Raw genomic sequence first — 17,872 nt, 5'->3', positions numbered from 1 at the left:
CCATCCCCTCCCACCTCTGCCCCACCCCTTCTGTGCGGTACAGCGTCAAACTAGCGTCTTTGTTGCAAACCTCCCCGAAAGGTGACAGCGTCAAACAATCCCAGTTGCCGTCCTATTGTCGAGAGAAAGTGTTGACTAAACTGATTTGCCTATTGGCTGTTGATAAAAGTCTTTAGACATGCTTCATTCCATTTCCGCGGACCCTTTGGCAAATGTAACGATTTTTTTAAACCTTTTTAAAAAAAGTTCAGTGTCATAAAAAAGCCCCAAACAGCAAAACGTTCATGATACCGGATGCCAATTTTGGACAACTGTCGAGGTTGCTCCTTCTTTTGAATAAGTTGCACAAAAGGTAAAGACAATAATTTCATGGGATAACCATAAGTGAACATGAGGGGAAAAAATGTCTAGAAATCAGTTTTACGTGGGAAAAAAAGTTGTATTTTATTTGACAACAAGTTCGTAATATTATGTGCAAAGTTGTAATTGTACAAGCATGTAATTTTACATGATTAAAGTTTCAATTTTACAAGAAAAACTTTTCCTGGGTAAAAAGTTGTACTTTAACATTTGAAATAGATGCCTTTTGCGCAGAAAAAAAAGTCTTAATTTTTGTCAGGGAAAAGAAATGCAGTTCTTGTGGGAGGAACAAGTTAAAAATTTTGATTAAAAAAAAAATCTGCAAAAGACAGCTTTTGCAATGACATTTTTTATTTAAAAAGGAAAAAAAGATAAGCTTTGATATTGTAAATACAATTCCGCATGTACTTTGACGAAGTTGTTGAAAAAAAATTGTTAGTTTTTCCTGGGGGGAGAGAAAACGAAACTGAAAAAAGTGCTGCAATTTGACATGAAAAAGTAAACATTTTATGTCATTTTATCTGGAAAAAAATTGAAATTCCTATGGGGGGAGTGAAATCAGAATTTGTCAATGAAAATGTTATTTTTAAATTTGCAAAAAAAAATGTTTCAAATGTCCATTGCCATCTAGTCTATTTGTGTTAGGCCAACAATTGTGTATGCGCACTCACACACACTTTCACACACACAGTATTATCGTAAGCCCTTTGACATTTTAACCCAACGACTGGATAAGCTCATCAACCCGATGGTCAGTTGTTGTGTCGGGCCGCGACCGCTGTTGTCTCATCTTGTCTTGGCATCGGCCGCGTTGTCCCCGCTTGTCATGCGGAGGGAACTCCGTGTGAAAGCGATCCATGTGTATTTTCGGCACACCGACTTTTTTTCCCCGCTGCCTGTCTAAGCAGGGATGTCAGATGGCCGTATATTGATATATAAGTGTATGTGTCTGTGTATACGTTTATGAAAATATATATGTATATGTGTGTATATATATATATATTTATATATACATATGTAATACACACACACACACACACACGTGTGTGTGTGTATGTGTACGTGTATATGTGTATAATATATATATATATATATATATATATATATATATATATATATAAACGTGTGTGCATATCGGCAGCATTTCCAAGAAGGCCCCAAATGAAGCGAGCAATTGCAGCACCGTGCTCACGGCCATCCATAGTGGAGTGCCAACGGGATCCTTGCCTCTTGCTTTTTTTTTTTTTTTTTTGCACTGCTCTTGCGTCACTGCCTCCAGGGGAGGCTATTTTTAGAACTGGACCAGCATATTCTCCTAGCAAACAACGTCACGCGCTCTGCTTGCGTATGCCCGGATTATTGTGACGGAGCTATTTTTACCCACTGTGTTTGGTGTGTGAATGATTTTATTTTTTTTTTCTGGGTCAAGCTTGGCGCTCACACACTGGATTCTTCCAGGTCTTGCATCTGTATCAGGCTCTAACGGAAAGCAGGAGAAACGGATTTACACAGGACCGCCTTCTTTGTCGTGGTTTGCTGTGCTGCTGTCAAAGAAGATTACATGTATAGATTATGTGCATTAGTTGTGAAAATCTGGACCACGAGTTCTACCTTGGGGCCCCACAAAAATAATTTACAAGGAACGTTATTAGCTCCATATGAGGACCAGCAGGCAACAAAATAACAAATATGACTCCTTCCTGCTTTTTGCTTGCTCCAATCAACTCATTTTACAGCAAAGCAGTGTTGCCCATCTTGCCAGCCATTTTGGAGCATCTTGCAACACTGACTAAATACTGTTTAATTATACAAAGTCCCTCAAGAAAGATTTAATTCTCCTCTTTCACCAGAGGAAAAAAAAAGACTTTTTCCTCATCAAAAAATCCGGATTGGGTTTATGCATGAAAGATGCCGTAAATCCGTTCTAGACTCACCCCCAATTTTAATTTAAAAAAAAAACAGTTGCACATTATAATATTGTACAGTACCTTATAAAAGAATACAGAGTTGCCATCATTAAAAACAATGTAAAGATTGTTTTTTGCTTCAATTCATTGAACATGGTGCTGCTCTTTGGAGTATGTACCTTGGCCACTTGGGGGGGTAGCTGTACATTAGAGTCATATAGATGTACATGGAGACAGTCACAGCTTCTTAATAAATTGCAGTAATTAGTCATTCCTTGCAGAGGATAAAGAACATGTGCCAAAGAGTTTAGTTATATTGTCTCCAGGTATTGATGCAATGTTTGTGTCGAAATATTTCTGTCGCTTGGTGTGAAGTGCATTGATTAGCGTGCACTCACACCATACCGTGCTTGAATCCCAGAACCGGAACAGTACCTTCGAAAAAAACAAAACTCCTAAGTTAGCTCAATGTGGTCCAAATTGAAAAGGATTGCACAAGTTTATATTATTAAGATGGTGATCAGATTTCATTTCTGTAAGAAAGTCAACAATGAGGGTTTGGGCTCCTCACCCCCTGCGACCTTCCCCGCTAAATTCAGGCTCCTCGGTTCTGAGACCTCTCGGGTTTTGGTGCCGTGGGCTTTCCTTGCGGCCCCTTCCGCTAGCCTACTTTTATCCCAGCTTTTCCCGAGTGGGAAGTTATTTTCGGCAAAAAACGTCGTGTCCTGCTCTGATTTGTGTGCGTGCGTTTTTTTTCTCCTGCTGCAAAGCGCTGATGATGTACTTCCTAAAAAAAGCAGGCTACAGTAGGCAGTTAGGTAGGCGCTTGCTTGTCTGCATGTGTTGTGTGCGGTGCCAACTCAGGATGCTCCCGAGGGTTTACGGCCTCGAGCTTGAGAGTCTGAAAAATTTGTTTGCTCTAAATGATTATGTCAGATCATTTTTAAAAAGTGCGTATGTACTAGTTCCCAACGAATTAATCCTCCCTACCTTAGCTTTGGGCCGATTAAAAGTCCCTTTGACCATAATTTTTTAAGTTTAACATTTTAATATTTTTTATTTTTTAACCTTGGCTTATACAATTAAAAAAAAGAAACAAGGTACAGTACAGTGTGAACCATTAAAAAATGTTTCAAGATGTTTAATATACCACCCCCCCTGGTTGAAATATTCTGTCAAAATCAATGTTTAATAAATACAATTGCACTTTGCGTATTTAACCAAAGGAAACTTTTTCTAGAGAAACTCCGGTTAGCCGATGAGGGAAGGGGATTAGCCACAAAAGTGTGGCCACAGAACGACTTAAACTCCCATCTCAAGCCGCCAGCGCAGTCCATTAGGTAATTGTTGCTTTTCTGCATGTGCCAGCAGGCTTAAGTGGTGTTGGGGCATCCGCTCATACGCATAAGAGAGACCCCCCACTCCTGATCCCCCCCCTCCACTCGTGCAACTCCAGGTGCCGCCACCAAAGCAGGTCTTTGTTTGCGGGATAAATAACACGGTGGGGCGATTTGTGAGGCCGCGGCGATTACGGGCCGTACGCCAGAGAAACGCGCTGAGGAATGAGTGGACGTTAAGCTTATGCAATGCTCGCCAGTCACATTTGGACGCGTGGGTCGCTCGTTCTAACTCCATACATGCTCAGCTGCACAAAAAAAACCCCGGTAAACCTTCACAAGTACAAACGCTTTGTTACCGTGCTCAAGTCTCCTTTTCAGCACGTCTCTTCTTGATGACGTGCATTTCCGATGACTGTTGACATTCACTCTCTATACATTTGGAAACGGGTTTTTAGACTTTGTAAGCATTGCTTTGTCAACTTGGCCTGCGATATTTGTCAACCTTCCCGCATTACTAAACTATGACTGACTAAACTGGAAAAGATCCCCAAAAAATAGATGGAAAGAAAATACTTCAGCTTTTTGTACATTGTTAAATATTTGCTATTTTTTTGTTTGCTCTTCCTGGGCGGCCTCGGTCAAGGTGGAAGGAATTATGAACAGTTCAAAATAGCAGCCAGTCTAAGTGCAAAACTTTCTGACTTCTGCTAGATCCCCCCCGCCCATCAAAAAAACTAGTCATAAACACCTACTAGAACAGCTGAAGTTGATTTGGGGTTAGCCCGAAGCAATCAAATGGTGTCAGGTGTGACTCCTATTTAAGGCGAGTAGAGGTAATATTAACACAGCCTTACAAGTGATTCACTTGCAAAAAAGTTTGGAATGGATTTATCGCATCCCTACATTGAAATTTTTTTTTAAAAATAATCACAAAAACCCGGAAACTGGAACAGGGGTGTGTAGACTTTTTATATCCACTGTTCATCCAGCTGAACTCCCGGCACCCCAATGCTCCCCACTAAAACTCTAATCCCTCTTATTGCTGAGTGAGCCCCCCCATGTGACGGATGGAGCCCAAGGTCCGGGGACGCTTGTCAGCATTACTAAACTATGACTGACTAAACTGGAAAAGATCCCCAAAAAATAGATGGAAAGAAAATACTTCAGCTTTTTGTACATTGTTAAATATTTGCTATTTTTTTGTTTGCTCTTCCTGGGCGGCCTCGGTCAAGGTGGAAGGAATTATGAACAGTTCAAAATAGCAGCCAGTCTAAGTGCAAAACTTTCTGACTTCTGCTAGATCCCCCCCGCCCATCAAAAAAACTAGTCATAAACACCTACTAGAACAGCTGAAGTTGATTTGGGGTTAGCCCGAAGCAATCAAATGGTGTCAGGTGTGACTCCTATTTAAGGCGAGTAGAGGTAATATTAACACAGCCTTACAAGTGATTCACTTGCAAAAAAGTTTGGAATGGATTTATCGCATCCCTACATTGAAATTTTTTTTTAAAAATAATCACAAAAACCCGGAAACTGGAACAGGGGTGTGTAGACTTTTTATATCCACTGTTCATCCAGCTGAACTCCCGGCACCCACACGTTGCATATGGACATGCACCGCCCTCGCCTTGTGCAACGCGCGGGCTTGTCAGGACCCCACACACACACACACACACACACACACACACACACACACACACACACACACACACAAAATATCGACCCTGTGTATAAGTAGAGAAGTTTATGAAGGGAAGGACTTACTCGAACAGGAGATGCCGGATGGAGAGAGAGCGTACACGGTGTTCAGCTCACTGTGAGATCTGCTATTTTGGGTTTTTTTTTTTGGCAATTTGAGCATTTTCAAACTTTTTCTGATGGAATCTAAATCTCTCCCCCCCTACCCCCGCTAACAGGAGCCATCCATGAGGACGTCAGAGTGGCTGATTTGACGCATCGCTCGTAGGAAAGCGGAGTTTCTCCTCTTCCCTTTCTCCCTTTCCACCCCCCCCCTTCTACCCTGTCACTCTTCACCTCAGCCCCCCCTTTTCCAACCCCACCCCTCCCTCCACCATGCTTATCAAGGAGTACCGCATCCCCATGCCCATGAGTGTGGAGGAGTACCGAATCGCCCAGCTCTATATGATTCAGGTGAGGCGCCATGTGGTTGATGGTCAAGGTCAGCAAGACGTAAAGACAATCAGAAGGCAGGGCCTGACCAAGATGGATTTTTTAATTTTAATTTTTATTTTTTTAAGGCCGATGCCAATTCCCTTATTTAAAAATATCATATTTAAAGTAAAAAAAAAATACTAAAAGACAAAATATTGTAAAATAGTCAAATATTCTGCCCGCAATTCATAGCTTTATTGTTATAAGCATTAAGGGACCCAAAAATCTATATTTTTTAATAATTGGCTGTTTAATCGGTTATCAGGGGTTTTTTTTCTGCCATATATCAGCATCAGCCTAAAAAAAAATCCACATTGGTCGGGCCCTACTTATGACACTGTGACACCGATGCTATTCACTAGCCTGCCAATGGTGTTTTCTGATATGTGTTAGCATTAAGCTGCGCATTGCGACATAATAGCGATAGACACAGTCTGGCAAGTCCACACTGAAAGGGTCCAGATAACAAATGCAGAGCCCGCCACTGGTTTACACCCGTCACAGGCTATGGTGAGGTTGCGAGATGGAATATATACCCCACGTCTGCATCGCTTGCATGTCAAGATTTTTGGGAGGTGGTACAATTTTGATCACAAGGGAATAGGGACATATTTGCAATTGCAATTTCGTGATGTCCGAGGTTCTCCGAGCTGGAAAAGGCCCAAAATTACCTCCAATTTTGATATGCAAAAAAAACCCTGGATTTTTAAACTTTAAAAAAAAAAAAAAAAAAAATCTCCTCATTGGGTGCGCACACTTGCCGGAGGATTTATTTTAATCGAGTGGTGCTGCAAGCTGATCCGCTGAACACACACACACACGCACACACACACACACACACACACACACACACACACACACACACACACACACACACACACACACACACAGGAGAAAGGCCGACTCGTCAGAACGTTCTGCATTATTTAACAGCAGATGTACTTTACTCGACTGTCTCCCCTTTTTACCTTTGAGAGATTTTGATTTCCATCCGCTGTGTATGGTCATCCCCGCTAGTCAGGGGCGTTTCGAGACCCTCTGAGAGGCCCCAGGCAAGAAAGACCACGGAGAACCACTAGACAGAAAAAAATAGATGCATATAAGCACTGATCCGTTTTGAAAAATAATTGTATTTTTTCCCACCCACGTTATTGCGATTGCGATTTAATGTGCAATTATTTTTTTTTTCAAAGGCGCTCCTCCCAGACATTTTTTTAACAAACACAAGCAAAAATTACTCAGTGTTACGCATCAGATTTATTGTATGACATTGATTTTTTTGCTCTAATAAATTTGTCTTATCCTCAAATGAATCATCAATTAGTATACAAGAGTTAATCTGCTTCAATTAGGGTTAAGAAAATGTTTCACACTTTTGACTCTCTGAAGCGTCACGACGACAACTCGACAAAATCCAGCCGGTCGGCAACATGAGTCATAAACCCCAAAAGCAGTCGGCGCCCATACTCATGTCTGCAAAAAAACGATCCGAGGTTTTCTGTATTTCACCACCCCGCCTCCCCCCTGATGTTTTGCATGCCAATACGTCAAGCATGCAAAGGAGGGGAGCGGTTAACGCCAGTGGCCCGTAGTTACCTTTCCCCCTGACCTGCACCGCCTCGCTGATGGGAGGCTGCCGTCTCCCTGGCAACCATGACATCAGCATCAGCAGCAGCAGCGTGCCAGCGGTCAGGAGGGGTTGATGGCAAAAAAAAAAAAAACGAAAGAGAGATGAAGGTGGGAGGGAAATTGGGGAGGGGTTGGCTCACATTTGGCTGCAGAGCATTTACATTACCGCTGGTCTTGTAATATTTGCTTTTGTTGTTTTTACCCGTCTTCATCTATTTTCGATTTATCTTGCTGAAGAAATAATGGGCCTTGTTTTGAATTATGTAAAGCGCAGCACGTCGACCTCACAGTGCAGAGGTGTGTTCGATTCTGGCTCCGGCCTCCCTGTGTGGAGTTTGCATGTTCTACCCGGGCCTGCGTGGGTTTTCTCCGGGTGCTCCGTTTGTGAGGATAAAGCGAATCGGAAAATGAATGGCTGGATGGATTATGTAAATTTTAAATAAAAAATATAAATAAAAAAACGCGGCATATCGTTTCCGATGCAGTGGTCACGCGTTTATCGCATGGGTTAAGTTCCAAAAATAACACCAATGTGTGGGAATTCTTGCCCGTTTTTCTTTTGGATGTACAGCTTGACCTGTTCACCAGTGCGGGGTCTCCGTTGTCGTATTTTCCACTTCATAATGCGCCACACATTTGCAAGTCCCTCCTTCCCACTTTCGTCACGCGTGACGACTCATTTTGAATTCATCCTCGCCGCCGTCGGGTTCGGGTGAGAAATGAAATATAGCTGCCGCCGCGTCTCTGCATCTCAATCAGGAAACTGCATGAACTAAATTGCACCAAAAAATAAATAAATACACGCCACAGGATGTGACTCCCTGACACTTACAGCAGAAGCCTTTTGCGGAGGTGACGCTGTTTTAGTTAGTGATGACTTGATGGGAGACTGGCCAAAATGTGACGCAGGCTTCACAGTGGAAGCACGAGAGTGGAAAAGGGTTTGGAGGGCTGCGCCTTATGGCCTTCAAATAAAATGACAAAAATTCAACTTCCAATTTGAAATTGCAAGTGACAATCAGATCAAATCTAGATTCCCCCCCCGCCCCCCCTTCTGAAATTTGCATGATTTCCCAAACACCAGCATGAACTTGCATCAACTTCCCCAGAAATACAATTCATATTTTGGCATCTTTCCCCATTCAAAAGAATGGAAATGCCATTAATCCGTTCCAGCTTCCCCACAAAATATTTTTTTACCGGTAAATAATTTTTGCCACATTTTGCTACAGGTCAATCGACATTGTGCTGATCTGATTGCACTGGATTTATCGCAGCAGCAAATAGCGAGTCATTTGCCGGACTCGATTCCTGCAGCCAATTTAGGCAAGGGAAAGCAGAGGAGAGGCCACGCAATGAATCAGTCCAGTCTGCAGGAGGAGGAGAACACTCAGCGTCCGGCGTAGCAGACCTCATTGGCGATGACAGCTCATTTATTAGCCGCAGGCCTCGCTCTCTACAGCAACGCAGACGCGGCGCTGCTCACACGGCCCGGAAACTGCTCCTCGTTTTTTAGGGCGACAAAACCGTATTTGGTGGCGGAAGTACGATCAAAATGCACTGGATGTTTTCAAAGCGTTCCCTGATATTAAAAATGTCCAAATAATATTTGGAGACCACTTCTTTAATGACAACCACTTTATGGGACTTGGAACCAAAGTGGATGACACAAGTGAGATTTCTCCCAAATTGTCTGTTTTGTTTTGAGTTAACTTTACACGTATCATAAATCACGCCAGAAACTTCAAAACAAAAAATGCGTTTGCACAAATAATTGCCTTCCTCGACCTTTTATTCGGGGGGCTGGGAGCCAAATTTGGTGACAGAAGTGGGAGCTCAAAATTGACTGCATGTTGTAAATATGTTCGATGAGCAGCGTTTGTAATGCTGTTCCTTGCCCTCTGTTTAGTGCTTGGAACCAGAAGTGAGGCTTCAAAATGTAGGCTCCTCCACTTTCACTTGACATAAAAAGACCAGAAACAAAAATCCCCCAAAATGTGTCCAAATAATGACCTTTATGACCTTTATGTGGGGGAGCTCAAAATGTACAGAATGGTGTTGCGATATTGAAACATGACTTTACCTCTTCAATGACCAAGCCCTTTTTCAGTTCTTGGAACACAAAGTGAGTAAAAATAAAATGCAAGTTGTAAAAAGGTTCTGCAGTTTTCCACAGCTTTAAATTTATCTTCTTTAACAATCAGCCCTGAATTAATGCCGATTGGAACCATATTTGGTGACCAAAGTGGGAAAAAAAAAAAAAAAAAATGTTTCTGCAAAATACAGTAGTTCCCTGCGTCCTATTGAAAATGACTTTACATTATTTGGAGTTGGTGTCTTTAACAGTGAGCCCTTTTTGGGGCTTGGAACCGAATTTGGCGACAGAAGTGAGAGCTCAAAATGCACCATTGGTTCCCTGTGCTATATTCAAGGTGACGTTACGGTGTGGTGACTATGAGCCCTTTATTGGTTATTGGGACCATATTTGATAACCAGAGTGGGAGCTAAAAAAAAATAAAAAATTCTCATTTCTCCATAAGTTTTCATTTAGCTTTTGTTTAATTTTGATATATATTGGACTGGAAATCTCTTGGAAAGTTTTCTGACTGTTAAGGTTCCATTTTCCATGTTTTTTTTTTTCTTGTGGCAGAAAAAGAGCCGCGAGGAGAGCTGCGGCGAGGGCAGCGGCGTGGAGATCCTAAAAAACAAACCGTACACGGACGGACCGGGCGGAACGGGCCAGTACACGCACAAGGTTTACCACATCGGCATGCACATTCCCAGCTGGTTCCGCTCCATCCTGCCCAAAGCGGCGTTGAGGGTGGAAGAGGAGTCGTGGAACGCCTATCCTTACACGCGCACGCGGTGAGATCTTGAGTGGCAATCAAATGTTGAGATTCACAACATATTCCCAAGTCCAAAGTGTCAGGAAAGCAACGATTTTTGGATTTAATGCGCTGTTTCATGAAAGATATACACACACACATATATATATATATATATATATATATACACACACACACACACACACACATTTTTAAAAATAAAAACTTTAGGTATAATAATGTGTTGACAAAAAAAGTGTTTTGCTGTGATTGCAGCATGTGGGATGTACTATTCTGCAGCTTGAAGCACCTTATTGTACCCTGCGTGGTCCTTTCAGATACACGTGTCCCTTCGTGGAGAAGTTCTCCATTGACATCGAGACGTACTACATGAGCGACACTGGCAACCAGCCGGATGTTTTCAACATGTCGGCCGCCGACAAGAGGCAGAGGACCGTCGGTAAGGCCGGAAATCATTTCCCTGTCAACAGACACTTTGCATGCTGCATCTTCTGCACTGATGCTGCATAGGGATGGGCGATATTGACTTCAAATCAAATCGCTTCCTCCGTTTTCCACATGAGGTGCTGCTGAGGCCCACTTGTGGCCAACTGGTGCTACTACAATACTTTTTTGGGGTGCTCATTTCAGCAGTTGTGGCAGTCGTCCCATTGATGATGTTTGTTTTGATTTGTGTGGGGTGCTTATAAAATATTTCATGTTATGATAAGAAAAATTGTACATTTCTACGGTAATTCAGCAAATGAGAGAATTTCAATGGCATTCTTTTTTTTTAAAATGCTGATTTCTAGTTGTTAAATAATTTTTAAAAAGTATTGAAATTATTTTGTTTTTGAGACAAGAAATGTTTTTATCTGTATTTCTCACTAAAAACATTTTTTTAAACTTTGTGGTAGGTATCATTTACAAATATTTATTTAAAGGATATTTGAAAAGATAATGTGTGTATAAAATTATATTTGAAAAAAAAGTTGAGCGATTCTCATCCCGAAAATATTTTTTTAAAAATATGTATTCAATGTTTATTTTGGTGTTAAAAGATGTGGATTTCTTTTTAATTATTTGGGTATTTACAATGTATGTATGTATGTATGAAATATATTTCAAAAATATATTGCATTGAATATTGTATCATTATTGTTTCATTGTATAATTAAAAAAACGAATTTTATTTAAGTAATATTATAAATATTGTAAAGCAGTATTGGATTAGATTTTCAAAATGCTTTTTTTGTAACCTCTTTTTAACGGCAGACCCCATCGACATCGTGACGGACCCCATCGCTCCCCACGAGTACAAGGCCGAGGAGGACCCGCGGCTATACAAGTCTGCCAAGACCCAGCGTGGCCCCCTGCTGGACGACTGGATAGAAGAGTACAACAACAACCCGGGCAGGACGCCCGTCATGTGCGCTTACAAGCTGTGCAAGGTGGAATTTCGCTACTGGGGCATGCAGTCCAAGATTGAGAGATTCATCCATGACGTTGGTGAGTGCGTTTCTACATTTCTTCCTTCCACATTTCTCGACTGAATCAAACCGTTCCAACTTCAAATTATTTAACTCAATCGAATCCACAAGAGTTCCACATGGACACACAATTTCTACAGAAATTGCATTCTCCAGTGACCATGAACTTGCATTGCATTCCGTTCTTGTAGGACTAAGAAAGGTAATGGTACGCGCCCACCGGCAGGCCTGGTGCTGGCAAGACGAGTGGTACGGTCTGACCATGGAGGACATCAGGCAGCTGGAGCTGGAGACCCAGCTGACCCTGGCCAGGAAGATGGCACAGTTCTGCCTGGTAGAGGAGGCCACCGAGGCCAACGGCGACACGCCGCCTGCCGTCAAGGAGCAGGAGGTCAAGGAGGCGGCGGAGGCGGAGGTGACGGTGAGCGCCACTCCTACCAACACGCTGCAGCCCCGCGGCGTGCTCACCAAGCAGTGGTCCACCTCCTCGCGCTCCTCCCGCTCCTCAAAACGAGGAGGTGAGTCCCTTCTCGCGTTCCACCGTGACTCGTTGACTTTGTCATTTTGGCAAGGCCTGGAGGGAGAGAGTCCAAGGAGCCTAAGAAAGTCTTGCATGTGATTTTTAAAATTTAACATTTAATAATATTAATATGTGGTCATTCATTTATGAAATTCATTTTAAATATATTTTATTTTTGGACTTGGTCCAAAAATCTAGATGTAGATATTAAAAACAATGAATACATGACATTGATATATTTCTGCAGAAAAAAATGGTTGAAGGAAAAAACAACAAATGGGCGGGGCTTTTCTGTATTACATAACCGTGTGCAACCTGTTGGCCTACTACTGCGCTATTTTTAGCACAGCACAGCAGCAGCTCACCAGACCCCGTCCAATGAGGCTGGCGGAGGGGGAGGATTTCTGCTATCTATGCCCAGATTCACACGCGCACACACACACACTACCGGTGGTCCCTCGCAGGCCTATTATTAGAAGTAGCGTGACATTCCAGAGCAGCTCCAGCTGTAACCTCCCCGCCATGATGGAGCAGACCTGCCAATTTCCTCTCTTTGACGCAGCGTGCGGTCCGACTGCCTGGGAGCTGCGCGCGTGAGACTCGTGCATGTTTATATAACACCATGTGTGGGAGTGGAAGCCGCTGGTGCAATATTTCTTTGTGCTCGTTTGGGGAAAATGTGTTAAAACGAGCTGGAAAACTCAAAATGTCCCCTGTGACGCAGTGGTCCCCCGCAATATCTTGAATTGGGTTTGTCGTGCCCCAAATAGTGTTATCTGCCTGGATACCGCTACTGAAACGGTACCACGGCGAAATTTGAAAACAACAGTAAAAAGCAGTGAAATGATAGCTGACAGCTGAGCAACTTCAAATCTATATTGGTATGTTTGGAAGTATGTTTCACTGAATTTATTTGAAGCACGTGAGAGCGATGAAATGACTTTGATCAGTTGATATGGCCTCTCAAAATGGTGGGTTTTCGTCTGGCACATCCCCACTCGATAAACGGGGGTTGATTATAATGTCCGATCTTTTATGCCTTGGCAGTGAGCCCGTCCCGACATAGCATCTCGGAATGGAGGATGCAGAGTATCGCGCGGGACTCGGACGACAGCTCGGACGAAGAGTTCTTCGACGCTCACGGTAAGGCACTAAGACCAGATCGGAGCAGGCTTCTTGAACGCGTTCTCTGCCATTGACGGCAGTAGACGTGCAAGAACCATTTTAACGAGGCTGTTAGTGATGAAGAATTGTGAGCTCAATGTGGTCATTGTCACTCTTTCCACGGGTCTTTCATTGGACCTCCTAGAAAAGAAAAGCGCGCGCCACTGTCTTTACATCGATGTGTTTTCATGCAAGCCTTTTTCCAGGAAGCTGACTCTGCATGCATCTTTCTAACCACAGATCAGTTCTTAAGCTTCCCAGATACCCAGCATGCTTTGGGCTGCAGTTGAAATAAACCTCCTCCTGCTCCCCTCTATCCACTCCTACGCCCTGCCACCGCGCCGGATGACTTTGTTCCAGGACTCTGGTCGAGTGGCTGGTTGGAGTGTCAGAAGTTCATAAATCACTCTCATGATACACCCCAGCGAGCAATAAAAGTTTCCTCATTGTTTGTGTTTCTCTCGCAATGTCATTTGCTTACATACATTTTAGTTTTCTGTTTTATCTGCAGCTTAGTGTGTTTATGATTTACATTGAGGGGTAAGAAGGAGGTGCGTCCGTGCTCTTAAATTCATATTAAGAGCACCTTGGTATCATAAATGAATGTTTGGGCATTGACATCCTTAACTGGGGTTATTGTTTCATAAAGGCAACCAGACGTTTGCTCCCTTACAAAGCCTATGCGGATATCATTGCTGTCGGGCGGAAACCCTCTATGTCCAAATATGGTCAATGTCCCCCCCCCCCCCTCCTCCCCATAAAGTTTTACTATAGGTCTATCCCCACATTGTCGCTTATTTAATCAACGACAAAGTCATAAATTAGCAATTGTTTATTTTTTTGCGACTTAAAATGGCCATTGAATATGCCTTTGTGGCAGTGTTGTATTAATGCTGCGGCACAACTATACACAGTATGTTAGCAATGGAAGGCATAATACTAAAATAACATATTATGATGCTTGGTAACTCAAGCAAGATGGTGTCGTCCCATTCAAAAAGAGTCATTGGGTTCTGCCTGACAGCAAAGATGTAATTTTGGAAATGACTGCACGACAGTTAGATTATTTACGAATCAAGGGCATGACTCAATAGGAAATAAAATTCCAATGAAAAGTGACTCCTGTATCCAGTTTGTTTGCCTGTCTCCTTTGTGTTTGTCAATGCGAGTAGGCAGTAGAACATAACGGGCAAACATTTTTACGTAACTTAAGGAACACTATTGAGATCCAATATAAGACCTGTATCTGAATATACATGGAGATGGTCACTAGTTGTTCTTCACAGAGGATAAAGAATATATGCCTTGAGCATTATTATTTTTTTCTCTGTTGTGAAGTGACTCAAGTTGGCCGCCACTGTAGAGCAATTGTATCTCAAAACGTTTGCTCGCAAGCCAAACCATAAAATTGTCTCAATGACGGCGAGTCAATTCTCTCCAGTATTTTATACCATTTAAAAAAACAGTGCACCGTTGTCTGTAATGACGGAATTTACGATATAGTTCTTTTCTTGGATCTCATCAGATTGTGCAGGCGTGTGTATAAATACGATAAACCGGTTCTCCAACTTTTTACACCAAGTACTCCTTAAAAATGAATGTAGCTCTCCACGTTGTAGGCCAAGGTGGTTGGTATTAAAAAAATGAGACTGAAAAAGTATTTAATATTATCGTCGTCAATTGTCACGTGATGCCAATGTATTTTCTTCAAGTCAAATACAACAGAAATGTACTATGTCACTTGGGCTCAGCTCATCCTTGACCCGAACGAGTACATGCGCTTCACAAAATAAGTTACAACTTAAACAAGCCAATAAAGTGACACTAGTTTTTTTTTTGTTTTTTTTCCTGGCCCAAATGGAGTCCGAGGCGGTACCGTTCTGCTCATTCACATGTATCGCTAACGTCAGCGTCATACGTCAGATGTGCTCGGTTACAAAAGAAATACTTACTCTTTGTCTCGTTTGAAAGTTCGAGGAGTGCCTTTTGCAAACAGCGCCACTCCGTGACTGTGGCGTGATCGTGCAACTGCAGTTCAAAATGACACTCGATGCATGTGATCCATTTTATGATATCATTTCCCTGACTTGAATAAGCGAATGCTGGCTTCTGTGCATTCTAGTGTAACTAAATGAGGTTTATATTTGTGTGTGTTGCAGAAGATTTCTCTGACGGCGAGGATGTCTTACCCAAGCAAATCGCCAAGTGGAATTCCAACGACCTCATGGACAAAATCGAGGCTTCCGACATGGAAGAGACGTCCGGTACGACGAGGAAAACGACGATGCGGTGAGACAACCAGTAAGGACGGCCTGGCCGTGGCCGTGACCGCTTTGTTGGCCGTCTTTGCAGGCGAGCTCTTCAAGGACATAGAAGTGGACTACGCCAGGGCAGCCGGCGGGGAAAGACTAGACGAGGTACATGTCCATAAGCACACTTCTGGATGGAATGCCCAAATTTCCAGCGGACGATTCAGGGGGCCTTCTCTGTCCTCTAAAAAGCTGTTGGAGCGTTTATTCGATAACCTTGATTTTCATCTTAAGATACTGGTACGCTCTATTCTCCCTAGTGAGACAATTCAGTGCAATTGTATTTTATCCTTCGAGTACACATTACTGGGAAATTTCTGTGCTGCACTAGTAGCCTCCTGGGCCCTCACAGTCGCATCAAAATGCCCATTAGTAGTTTTCTGCACAATAGCAGGATAACGTTTGCATGCTCGTAGGACAACTCCATTGAAGCAAAGCTGCACTAGTTGTCATCTGAATGCTACTAGTACGACTAATAAAATTCTATACAACTTTGTAATGTCACTGGCCTTTTAAGATTTAATTGCATCTTAGGTAGGCCAAAGGTGACTCTTATGTCAGAGAAATAAAGATTAAAAGGACAGCCGTTCAACTCGTGCGCTGAATTGTCACTCGTGAGGAAAAAGAATGTACGTGTACACGGACCTTGAGATGAGTATCAAGGACATGGAGTACACACGCCCAAAGGGCTTTCCGCCCAGTCCAGCCCTGAGCTTCTTGTCCTTTTGTGTTCAGATGCGAGCCTCCGTTAGGGTCCCAGCCGATAGCGCTCCCATTCCCACCATCACAGTAACACGGCACCAGTCCGTAAGTAGCTCACACGCGGTCCCCTGTGAGCCCAGCCCTGGAGTTTCCCACTTGAAACCCCAAGTCCTGACTACCCCCCCGCCTCCTTCCGAAGCCAATTCGCGGTACCCCCCACGACCCCCATCTCGCCTTTACCGTTCTCCTTGTTCAGCTCCCGTATCCCATTTTTTTTTTGTTTACAACCTTGTCAGGGACATCGTTACTCGATAGACTTTATTGACCCTACACCAGAGAAGCTGCAGCCTGCTACAAATTCCATTGCACGCATAGTCTTCCAGAGATGACCAGAACATTTTGGTTTCTTTTGGGGGGGGGGGTGAAATGTGGGTGAATTTTCTGAAATTCATGGAGGTGTGTATGAATGTGCATGATTAAGCTCCCTAAATTGTGTAGGGGAAGCAAAAAAAGTGTCTCCTCATATAAAGCAAATTCATAGACAATTTGGAATACAAGAAATTTAAAAGACAAGACTAACAATAAGGCCAGCAGAAATCGAGACCATCCAGGATCTTGACAGGCTTCAATGCAGACTGTTTGGATTTCGGTGAGCTTTCAGAAAGATTCGAGACGAAAGCACAAGATCTTTTGCGGTTGTAGCTCACCACGGTGGTCTCCAATCCGCAGGAGAGCTCGTCCGAGCAGTGCCTGCAGCCCTCCAAGATCCACGTGCTCATCCTGGTCCTGCACGGCGGCAACATCCTGGACACGGGCGGCGGCGGCGGCGAGCAGAGCAGCAAGCAAGCCGACGTCAACACCATCGGCGCCGCGTTCGATTCCGTCATGCGCGTCCACTACCCGGCGGCGTTGGGCCGCCTCGCCGTCCGCCTCGTCCCGTGTCCTGCCATCTGCGCCGAGGCCTTCTCCCTGGTGTCCAAGTGAGTTAGCGTCACCGTGCGCCGTCTTGACCAAACGGAATTTGATTTTTTTGTCCATTTTTGTTGTCCTCGTCATTGTAATTCTGAGCAATCAACAGCGTATGAGATTGAAATAAGTCATCAGACTTTTTTTTTTAGTCAAAGCAAAGGTGTTAAAAAAAAATACAGATCACACAGGTTCTTGATTGAGTTCCCATCAGCACTGACTAAAGCGCTCGAGTGTACTGACGGTGCGTTGTTGGTCTTGCGCGGCAGCCTGAGCCCGTACGGCTACGACGAAGGCTGCCTCTCCAGCAGCCAAGATCACATCCCGCTGGCGGCTCTTCCCCTGCTGGCCACGTCTGCGCCTCAGTACCAGGAAGCCGTGGCCGCCGTCATCGTCAGAGCCAATCAGGTCTACGCCGATTTCATCAAGTCCCTGGACGGGGCCGCCTTCTCCGGCCAGGTCCGTTTGTTGTCCTCTGCTCTTATTGC

The 17,872-nt window shown here is 43.5% G+C and overlaps 1 protein-coding gene across 11 annotated transcripts in view; it reads left to right on the top strand.

Moving 5' to 3' along the window:
- Window positions 1–17,872, top strand: part of LOC109525233 (membrane-associated phosphatidylinositol transfer protein 2) — a 38,197-nt gene that overhangs the window by 9,445 nt on the left and 10,880 nt on the right. For 10 of the 11 annotated variants that reach the window (XM_019885564.1, XM_019885565.1, XM_019885567.1 and 7 more), the window contains 10 exons: window positions 5,524–5,758; window positions 10,059–10,273; window positions 10,572–10,693; window positions 11,509–11,742; window positions 11,915–12,241; window positions 13,291–13,386; window positions 15,567–15,671; window positions 15,760–15,824; window positions 17,148–17,398; window positions 17,654–17,843. In XM_019885564.1, the coding sequence (XP_019741123.1) occupies window positions 5,681–5,758; window positions 10,059–10,273; window positions 10,572–10,693; window positions 11,509–11,742; window positions 11,915–12,241; window positions 13,291–13,386; window positions 15,567–15,671; window positions 15,760–15,824; window positions 17,148–17,398; window positions 17,654–17,843 (1,683 nt within the window). In that variant the 5' untranslated portion in view covers window positions 5,524–5,680. Of the gene's footprint in view, window positions 1–5,344; window positions 5,424–5,523; window positions 5,759–10,058; window positions 10,274–10,571; window positions 10,694–11,508; window positions 11,743–11,914; window positions 12,242–13,290; window positions 13,387–15,566; window positions 15,672–15,759; window positions 15,825–17,147; window positions 17,399–17,653; window positions 17,844–17,872 lie in introns of those variants that run through there. The other variant, XM_019885566.1, reaches the window with a different exon arrangement.

Source organism: Hippocampus comes, unplaced genomic scaffold (assembly GCF_001891065.2).
Source record: "Hippocampus comes isolate QL1 unplaced genomic scaffold, H_comes_QL1_v1.1 scaffold78, whole genome shotgun sequence".
NCBI classification, from domain to species: Eukaryota; Metazoa; Chordata; class Actinopteri; order Syngnathiformes; family Syngnathidae; genus Hippocampus; species Hippocampus comes.
Note: the sequence above shows the minus strand (reverse complement) of the source record. Positions and strands in the feature narration are given on the sequence as shown.